The sequence below is a fragment of the Microtus ochrogaster genome, chromosome 7, assembly GCF_000317375.1.
Source record: "Microtus ochrogaster isolate Prairie Vole_2 chromosome 7, MicOch1.0, whole genome shotgun sequence".
NCBI lineage: Eukaryota > Metazoa > Chordata > Mammalia > Rodentia > Cricetidae > Microtus > Microtus ochrogaster.
Genome location: NC_022014.1, coordinates 71361761 through 71372690, shown reverse-complemented (window position 1 = coordinate 71372690; position 10930 = coordinate 71361761). Strand labels below are relative to the sequence as shown.

General features: G+C 41.8%; 1 protein-coding gene across 5 annotated transcripts in view; it reads right to left on the bottom strand.

Moving 5' to 3' along the window:
- Positions 1-438: 438 nt before the first annotated feature.
- Positions 439-10930, bottom strand: part of Spop (speckle type BTB/POZ protein) — an 88053-nt gene continuing 77561 nt past the window's right edge. For all 5 annotated transcript variants that reach the window (XM_026780321.1, XM_026780320.1, XM_026780319.1 and 2 more), the window contains 4 exons: positions 8323-8378; positions 7738-7860; positions 3465-3607; positions 439-2119 (listed from right to left, as the gene is read on the bottom strand). In XM_026780321.1, coding sequence (XP_026636122.1) covers positions 1975-2119; positions 3465-3607; positions 7738-7860; positions 8323-8378 — 467 coding nt within the window. In that variant the 3' untranslated portion in view covers positions 439-1974. The remainder of the gene's footprint in view (positions 2120-3464; positions 3608-7737; positions 7861-8322; positions 8379-10930) is intronic.

Below are 10930 nucleotides of genomic sequence, written 5' to 3'. Positions count from 1 at the left end.
CCACTGGATCATAGGTCTGTGCACCAACTTGGGAAATGGGGGCCAGAGTGACAGTGGTCAGCAGCCAATACACAGAGAACCAGACAGTTCCTTACACAGGTCACACTTGGGAGGAAACCGGAAAGGACCATGGAATGCAATAAACAAGTCCCACTTGTAAAAAAAACTGCCACTAACTCATACATACCCAGCCCAGTAGTAGGTACACAATGAAAACCAGAGAATTTGCAATGAGCAGTCACTGAAAGGAAATAAAGTGTGAAAAGAGCTGAAATTCCACCTAAGACTAAATAATGCAACCTTGGCCAAACAATGTATTTCTAGTGTTCCACTGTCTGGCCAGTGCTGTGGAGCTGGGAGCTCCACGCATTCTTGTGATCTCACTGCAAGTTAAGACCTTAGTTTCCTCAGAAACACATCAGTCAATGACAGGACCCATCAGAGACAATAATTTCCCTTTATTTAATCTCCATATTCATGTCTCCTAAATACTTTTTTTTTTTTTTTTTTTGGTATTTGGTTAGGAGAACGGAGATTTGGGATTAGGTATTAACACACATAGGGGGTGGGAAGGCAGAAAAAGCTCACTACAATTGCTTCTCTTGGCAGAGTAGGGCCTGGTTCCAGTCTCTCAATAGGACACAGTTGGCAGATCCTCAAGGAGGACAAGACTGGCAGATGCTCACAAAGGAAACTTGAGATTATGGAGAATAAATAAATCCCTACTGCTTCTTGGACATTTTAGATATAATTCCTAAAAGATGAAGATCAAACCAGGGCTTCAAAACCCTGTAAGCAAAAAACTCAGATCCGAGAAACAAGCCAAGTGAGTGAAACAAAAGACAAGAGATACCACACAGTACAAAATAGTAATTATTTATATTTTCAAAAAGAAAAAATTAACATTTGGAAGTCTCCCCTTTGGAAGAGGGGCTAATCAGAAGTGACAGGACTGGCTCCTATGCAGGCAACAAGTCAGGTACAAACAGCCGGGCAATCTGGGCTGGAATTTTTTTCACATAGCAATAATAATAAAATTTCTTTTTCTCTTCTTTTTATGTATTTTCTGGATTTATTTCTTCTTCTTCTTTTTTTTTTTTAGAAAAAAGGAGGGGGAAGGAAGAAAAAATAAAATCAGAGAAAAATGCCAAAAAAAAAAAAAATCCCATACCATTTTCCACGATATCTAAAAACAGAACCATAGTTCTTGTCAAGACAGTATGAATTCTGGATGAATAACTTTTTTTTCCAGTTTTCAACACCAATAAAGATTTTGCAAAAGCCACTACCATCAAAACACTCATCTTCCAGATCAAATAACCTCCTTCCCCCTTTGCCTTCATGTGTCACTTTTCATAAGAGGATAAAAGGATGGGCTCTGTATTTGCAAACGGTAAGTGCGAACGAGAGAGCTCTGCTGATACTTGCATGGTAGTGAGGAGTTTTCACAAATATCCAAGGTTTAGCACAGCTGGAAGGACTAAAATTTGCTTCTTTCAACATAAATACTACTGGAATTCACAAAATGATTTCTGAAAAAAATTCTTTCTTCTTTCCTTTTCCCTTCTCTTAAAACTAAATGTCCATTTTGTTTTCCTTTTTGCTCCAGGCACCTGACGATTTGTTCTGCTCAGTCAGATGCAGGCAGGTTTCTCCAAAGTACCACTGCTGGGATGTGCTTGGGGCCAGCACCTAAACTGAATCCCAGGGTCAACTTGGTCAGGCCAAAGGGAACACGGTGACACGGCAACAGGGTTTTCATTAGGTTGAGCAGCCCCGAGTCCTGGGCCCTTCCCTCCCCCCACCCGTTCCCCTAAGTTATTTAGTGCTGTTTTAAAGTCTGGGTCATGGTACAGTCTTTCCCCTGACACAGAGAAAAAGCTCCACAGATTGCGCCGTCTACCTGGTGATCAGTGGCAGCAACGATGGCTGTTGCTTCTGGAAAATAAATGGAGTCTTATAACAGGCAGGATCTTAGGATTGCTTCAGGCGTTTGCGTGGGGGCCCCAGGAAAGGGCATTGTGCTGAAGCCAGAGAGCGGTATGCTTCAGCCACTAAGTGGGGATGTGATACCACCATTGACTTCCACCCAGAGGTCTCCAAGACATCCGAAGCATGACTAGGAGAAATGCGGAGAGAGAGGTTACCAAAGGAAGTGTGCACATGGACCAAACAGCTGCCTAGATAGCCCACTTTTTCAGTGTTTGGTGTAGATGTTGTTGATACAATCAACACTACCCAAGACAGAACCCTTAACATGCATAAAAATGCACAGACCCGTGATTAGGCTGTGGCTCTAATTCCCAAAACTTGGACTCTGAGGCACTGCACTCTGAAAACATGGCCTGTTTGACAGAATCAACATTGTTGATGGTAATTATATTCACAGTAGACAATAAAGAGAAAGAGCAAGGGCTTCCTTGGACATTCAGCTCTGAGCTCCCACCTGGTGCTCCATTTACTAGTCTTGTTAACCACAAGGCACATCACAGCCAGGGCCTATCTGATGAGCTTTTTGCTCAATGGTTTTGAGTTACCTTCTAAGAAGTAACAACATATAGTGAGCCTGAACAGAACTGACACTGGTCCTTCCCTTCCTCTTCTGACTCAGGCTCACACCTCAGAAACAACCATGTAACTAGATCTAGAAGATATTACTTCTGTATTAAACTTGACACCTCATCTACTTTTTTTTTTTTGGTTTTCGAGACAGGGTTTCTCTGTAGCTTTGGAGCCTTCCTGAAAATCTAGCTCTTGTAAACCTGTAGACCAGCTGGCTTCGAACTCATAGAGATCCATCTGCCTCTGCCTCCCGAGTGCTAGGATTAAAGGTGTGTGCCACCACCGCCCAGCACTGTGAGGACTTTTTTCACTCCAACTTTTGCTTCCCATCAGGCAAGGAAATAATAGAGTATGTCACAATGAGAAGGACTACAGTTATAACCTCCTTCAAAGCATTTTAGAAAGTGCTGCGGTAAGGTCACCTGTCACTTGGAGTGAAGGAACAGATCTGGTAGACTGTTTCCTTTTCAAAATAGTCTTTAACAATCAGTTAATGCCCACGCCTTCTCTTTCCCTAAGCCCACCAGAGACATAAAACATATTTTACCAATTCATAAAAAATGAACCTCTGTTCTCTTGGAATCTGTCTATCTTTTATTTTGCCAGTGAAAGTAAAGTGAGGTTGCTGTCATTTGGGACAAACAGCTTTTCCAGGTCAGCAAATTATCACTACTCAGTTCCACCGCTGTTTGGAAGTAAGGGGATTCACACTCACGACTAGGACATGATCCATGCACGCAAAACCATTTTCACACTGTCAAGCTGAACAGAAAGACAAAAATTTTCTACTTACTACCAAAAGGTTAATGAATCTCCTTGCTCACTTTACTCACTAATTCAAAGTCTTTTTTGTTTCTTTATCCCAATTATTCTGAAAGAAAAACTTTGAAGATGCTACTCACTAGTTGATGAAATCCACTGCCTGAGTTTTCAGTTGATCTGCGCTGTGGAGGTCAGCCAGGATGAGAATTTCTGCAGCATTCTCCACGGAGAGGTTACTGCAGAGGGCATCCTCACACATGACCTTCAAGCGCTCCAGGGCATACTGTAAAACAAGCAGAGCTGTCATCAGAGCAGCAGTCGCTCAGGGCTGACCGCTACTGAAGTTGTTCTCTGTAGTGGCACTGCTGTATAACTGGGTATCTGAACAGAATTGCAGAGTGCAGGAAAAGTCACACCACAGTTATAAAGCACAACCACACTCAGAAGGCTGGTCGCTTAAGCTTAAAAAGAAAACAACCTAAATATGGTGGGCAGCATCTATCAAAAATTCCAAAGTTTACTGCTAGAAAATGGCAATCAGAGCAGATTTTTATTCCAAAGCTCACTGTATTACCTGTCTTTCTTAAACAATCACCACCTAACCTGACAATGATACATTAGCCACCTGCAAGCCAGCAAAACATTTTATTACAACTTACAGCTGACTGAACTAAAAGCACAGCTCTTTTTGTCTAAGCAGTGTCACTACCCTGGCAAGATACCCCAAAGACCTATCAAGCTGTAAAAAGGGACTCTAGGGTAGTTTTCACCAGCATTTCTACCACACTGTTCCTGAGTGGGGGTGAATCAGGGGCTCCTTTGAAATAGGAAAAGATAAATTAAGTCCTACTTTATTGGGGTTGATGTTAAGCAGCAGAAACCCTGGTTCAATTTCAGTTTAAAACTTCTAATTTCTTTTTTTTAATATTTATTTATTTATTTATTTATTTATTTATTTATTATGTATACAATATTCTGTCTGTGTGTATGTCTGTAGGCCAGAAGAGGGCACCAGACCTCATTACAGATGGTTGTGAGCCACCATGTGGTTGCTGGGAATTGAACTCGGGACCTTTGGAAGACCAGGCAATGCTCTTAACCACTGAGCCATCTCTCCAGCCCCAAAACTTCTATTTTCTAAACAAACAACACAAACATCTGGAAATGGAAAATCTAGGCCCACTGGGCACACTGATCCCGCTGACTAGGCCCTTCTGCTACCTGCTCTACCACAGCATGAACTTACTGAGGAATAAAGAAGGCACAGAGCAAAAAGCCATTAATTACTTCACAGGAGAAGCGTTTGCTATAAGGCTTTCCAGGCTCTCTACAGAATCTCCACCTTCAGGCCCCAGAATCATGACACAATGCCCCTCCAGGCTGAATCATGGCAACCAAGCCAAGACAATTTTATTATGAATTTCAGGCAAGGAGGCATACCCGCTGGCACTGTGATCTCCTGAAGCAGAATGGAGCTTTATTGGTTTTGGTGCCACTTTAATTTCTTACATTTGAGTAACTGGAAAACAGTTTCCATAGAAAAGGGGAATGGCACTAGACAAGTAAGAGACAAGGGTGCTGGGGAAGTTGAATAGACGTTCAGTTTTTCTGCAGTGCTACTAGACTGACTGTTCCTCTCACCTTTCTTTACACATTCTTTTAAAAGGACTTCTGCTGTGAACAGCTCTGATCCTGCCTGCATAATTAGACCAAAGTAGCCACTCCTGTTTCTTGGGGGACAAAGTTTTTTTCTTAATTATGCTTCTGAAAACCCTGCCTAATGGCAGTACTTACTCAGGAGATTGAAATTGTGTCTCCCAGGCCTGGCCAGCGTGTTTTGTTTTGTTTTTGGTCTAATTACACATGTCCCCAGGAGATTGGAAAAGCTCAGAAGAAGCTGTTTCAGCCTCCAGGGTAAATTCTAGATGTTTAGATCCTTTCGTGAAAGATTTTTTTACTGTTTTCCTAAACTCACAGAGAGGTGTAAAGGTAAAGCCTGCTTTCAAACAGTCTTGGAGCAAAGGCTACCCAGTGGGAAATTCTGAACGGAATTTGAAAATGCACCTACCAGTTACTACCCCTGCCCCCCCATTTTCCTGAGATAGTGTTTCTCTGTGTAGCCTTGGTTATCCTGGAACTTTCTGTAAACCAGGCTGGTCTCAAACTCATGAGATTCTCCTGCCTCTGCCTCCCGAGTGTTGGGATTAAAGGTGTGTGCCACCACTGCCTGGCAACTTCTCATTTATAAATTTATTGCACTATTGGGATTCAACTGCTTTTTTTTTTTTTTTTTTTTTTTAAATCAGAAGGAAACACGCTACATTGAAACCAACATCTAAGTGGAATTTGGGCTAATTCCCATTCCTCTTGCCCCAAAGGTCACAATTAGCTTTTTGGCAGAGAATGAAAATGCAGAAACATAGAAGTTTTTAACTTTGACTCTAGGTATGTGTAACTTTGAGCTTCAGTCTTTCTGTATAAAACGTGGGCTTTGTAGTACTCATCATTCTTACAGGACCTCAAAGAGAAGTGATAAAGACCTGAGGTATATAAGAACAAGCAACCACTTCTTTGGAAACCAAAGGCAGGTCAGACAGAACCATTGTAACTCTATGAAAGTTTGGATACTCAGCTAAACCCAGTACTCAGGCACTGAGTAAGGTTCAGGGTGACTGTGAGGTCGAAGGCAGTTGGGGCTACAGAGAAAAGCCTTGTCTCAAAATAAACAAAAAATGAGCACTGGACTGTACTAATTTTACCCAGCTTAAAGAGAATATTTTCTCATTATCTCCATTGAAACCAAGTTTCTCCTAGTCAGAAATGAGGTTGACTAGAAGGGTGTGGAGTTTTCATGTTGCCAACTACTAATCAAGTCTCCAAAGGTGATAACAAAAATAGTTACTATCCCAATCTTCATCAAGAGCAATGATTAGGTCTATATGCCTCACATTCAGTAATACTCCAAAATGCTCAACACAGATAAAGCCTCTGTGATAGTTCTAGGTACCCTCCTTTGTCCTCAGACACAAAAGGAGATATAAGGAGACAATTATTCACAGCAAAAACTAGAAGGCTTTAGCGTTCTTAGCTAGAGCTACTTCTTCAGAAAAGTACTGGAATTCGGACACAATAGGAGAGGTAGCACCCCCAGCAAGCATTTGCTTTCTCCTGAGGTCTACTGCTGGCAGCTAAGTAAGCCTTTTAATTCTTCCACATCAACTGCTCCTGCCTAACACACAGGGAGCAATTCTACATGGCAAATATCAGTCTTCCTGGCCACCTCACAAGTGATATCTGCACAGGCCCCAGGACACAAGCAGGCAGTCATTGGGCTCCACATGCCTTCACAATACAAGTCAGTTCCCATTGTGTTCTGAGGTCCTTTTATCAGATGTGATCCTTGAGAAAAATGCTTCCAGGGTGAACTACATTGGAGGAATTCTGTCTATTGTTACTTATTTTCAGAAAACTATTAGTAAACCGAGTGTGGTGGCCTTCACCTTTAATTCCAGTCAGCACCTGGGAGGCATAGGCAGGAGGATCTCTGTGAGTTAGAGTCCAGCCTGGTCTGCCTGCCTCTGCAAAGGCATGTGCCACCATGTCCAGCTGGTTTCTCTCTTTAAAATTACATTTATTTGAAAAAAAGAAGACAGGAAAAAAAAAATAAAAGCCAGGCAGTGATGGTTCACACCTTTAATCTCAGTATTCAGGAGGCAAAGGCAGGTGGATCTTTGTGAGTTTGAGGCTAGCCTGGTCTAGGGAGCAAGTTCCAGGACAGCCAGAACTACACAGAGAAACCCTGTCTCAAAAAAACTGACACACACACACACACACACACACACACACACACACACACACACACACACAATCCATTGATTTGTTTTGTGTATGGGGCATGTGTGTGTGTATGTGTGTAGGTCAGAGAACAACTTGTGGGCGTCAGTTCCTACACTCTGTGGTTCTGGGAATTGAACTCAGATCCTCAGGCAAAACACCTTACCCATTGAGCCACCTCATAGGCCCAAGACTATACAGTCTTTCTGATAAAGTTTGAATAAGTTAATGAAGTAAAAAATATCTTGAAAATTATAAAGTACAACCCAAACGTTAGCATTACCTGAATCTTTATTCTTGTTGGGTTAAAATTAAGACAGAGTAAGAAGAGGTGACTATCAAACATCGCCCTCCGCTCCACTGATGACTCCGATAGTTTACCACTCAGAGCACAACACCTCGAGCACCAAAAGGTTGCTACTGTGCTGGAACAACAGGATAAATAAGATCGTCTTGTCCAACTAAGATGTATGTATGCTCACTTCATCCATGATACTGCACATAAGCCCTTTCACAAAACTGAAGAGGTCACAGGAACATCTGGTTCTATGATTATTTTCCTATTCTTTCTTATCTTACCTTGTCAGCAGCTGCCAGCAAATCATCAGCCATTTTGTCAAGGTTTGGCGCCTTCCCTGTGTAGATGAAGCACATCATTTCTTTAAAGACATCAGGTTCCACATCGTTGATTTCGACCCGATTCTGTGCCGGAAAAGTCGAAAATGAGAAGCATTCCAACAGAACACAATTCTAAACTATACTCATGATGTTAAGTTCTGGTGAAGAAAGCAGCTTGTATGAGTTAAAACCTAGCATGGATAGAAAGCCTCCTCCCTCTTCTCTCCTCTTCTTTTCCCTCCCATCATTGTATACTACTTTTATTTTATTTTCTCACAGACAGTAGCAAAACAAATACATGTGTGATTTTTTTTTTTAAATCTCTGGACTTTCTAGTATCTTTAACCCAAACCACTGAGATGATCTGCTGAACAGTAAGTTCACATCAACTGGGACACTCCCTGCTCTCAGAAGGTGTCTGTTCAAGAAACAGCACTTTAATAACATGGCAAGATAAGGATAATTAGGAAAATAAATCTGCAAGACTGGGAAAGGTCTTACTGTAGTCACTGGGTTAAAAAGAAACATGTCCATTCTGTTACACACCTTTTTGCTCTCCTCCATTTCGTGTTCAAACATGGCACTGAAAACTGGAGACCGAGCTACAAAGTGAGAGGGAAACAATGAGGTTATGGCATGGGAATTGCTTGATTACCCTAGCAATAATGATGATCTTTGTTCTTCCTATTCCATTCCCAAGGAACCGATCTTGGCCTCAAATCACATCAGAATTATAAAACCTATGTTTTCAAAACATTTCTTTGGCTCTATTTTAATCATCCACATTTTAATGAAATTATTTATCTATATTGGGCAACAATGGTATATATACTACTTATGTAAGCTTTGAACTTCAAACTGGAAGGTATTCCATGGTCTAAGCAGGGTGTTCTAATATCTGGACTTTTGGCTGGAACAATGACTGGCACCTCTATAGAGACGACACAGGAAGAAGGTCAAGAGCTGGGCTCAACGGCATGCACTAGCTTGATAATGAACATTAATGGCAAATTGCCTGTCCCTCTAGTTATGTATTCTACGCTCTTTCTTGTTTGGTGAAACCATCTTCCTTTAACATTTAATTTTTTTTCATCACAGAGAATTCAGTTTTTCTCTTTAGAAATGGGAATGAAGACAAAAGGTCAAAAACAGTGCTATATATGTTCCACAGTGCTATGGTCCACGTGCTTTCTATGAACACCCATGAAACACCACACCACATACACACAAAAAATAAGCAGACTTAATTCCAACAGAACAGTAATAAAGAACTCAATTTTTTTCATATTGTTGAGTAAATCAGGGGTTGAGGCCAAAGTTGACACTTCCAACCCAGTACCTAAGAGCAGAAGGACAGATAGAGAGTGGGTAGGATGGTGGCAGAGACCTAGAACTTTTGGCCTTTACATCAGAAGGAACTAATTTTAGCTCTGCCATTTTCTAATCATTTTCTTGGTAAAATCATTTAACTCTCTGAACCATTTACCCCTGCTTCTCCTGATATATATATATATATATATATATATGTATGTATGTATATATACATATATATGAATATGTATATTTTAATTTTTTACAAAAAAATTATAAATAAACAAGGCATAGTGATGCATTAAGTGTAAGGTAAGAGATTCCGAGTGTGAGGTCAGCCTGGTCAGAAATTTCTCCCCACTTTTTAAGATTTTGAATGTGAACTTCAGTATTTTAATCTATTTCAGAAGGTTATCTATACCTTCTGATCTTATCTCAGAAGAATTACAGACTATATGGTGCTCATGGACTGGTACTTTAATACAAAGGAAGGGTTCACAGCAGCAGGTGGGGTTTAGAAAGTCATCAGTGAGGAGACCACACTAATGCAATGGAACAGAATTCCCAGCAAGAATAGAGGGAATACTGAAGCAGACTCTTAGGGCTGACAGCTGCATGAAGGAATAGGTGAAGAAAGGGAGGGAAGGCACATAGGAGAAATAGCTGGGGCAAGCAGGAGATACAGCTTGGCGATAGAGTGCTTGTTGAGCATATGTGGGGCCTAGAGTTCGATACCCTGAACCATAAAGGGAAAGAACAAAGTAGTCAAAGAACCAGGAGAAAACTGGAGCACAGAGTCAACAAGGATAGGATCTGCAGCCTTTCCAACATAGGGACTATCAGGTAGTTCACATAACTCCGGAAAATTCTTTCCTAGTAAGGAGGTGAACTGAGGACAACGTGGAGAAAGGAAGCAGACAGTGAATGTGCTACCTCAAGAAATTTAGCTCAGAGTATGTGGGGAAAAGAGCACATGCACTGAGAGAACCAGGTTTCTAGGAAGGCAGGGCAAAACTTAGAGAGAAGAAGTATACAGAACCATTCATCCTCAAGTTAGGGACACCTCCTTACCACTGAGAGACAGGTAAGGGAACAGTAGTCAAAGATGCTCCTACAAGAGGGCCTCTTGGCCGGGCGGTGGTGGCGCACGCCTTTAATCCCAGCACTCGGGAGGCAGAGGCAGGCGGATCTCTGTGAGTTCGAGACCAGCCTGGTCTACAGAGCTAGTTCCAGGACAGGCTCCAAAGCCACAGAGAAACCCTGTCTCGAAAAAACAAAACAAAACAAACAAACAAACAAAAAAAAAAAGAGGGCCTCTTGGAAGGAAATGTGGGCAAAGGCATCTTTTAGGAGTTGGAGGAATCTCGAGGGGATGACAGAAGTCTGAAACATCTACTGCTGGGAAAAAGAAGGAGGCTGACTGTATCTACAGAAAGATACACTGGGGGTCAGGCGGGGTGGGGAGTTGAGTCAAGGAAATGGCTCAGCAGATAAAATGCTTGCTGTATAAAGCACAAGGACCTCTTTTTGGATCCCTAGTACCCACTTAAAAGCCAGACACGTATCTGTAACACCAGCACTGGGAGGACACGGGACAGCCATGGGAGGGATCCACTGTGTCCCTCCCATGTCCTCAGATCCCCGGATTGCACTAATCAATCTGCTCAGTAAAAATGGTAAACGGCATGTCACTGAGAGACCTCAGCTCAAAAAGTAAGGTAGAAAGCAACAGAAGAAGACATGCAACTTCTGGACTCTGCATATATATACACAGTAATGTACTTGCACAGATATGTGCAAAAACATGCTTGTACGACACATACAAGAAACAAACATTAGGCCA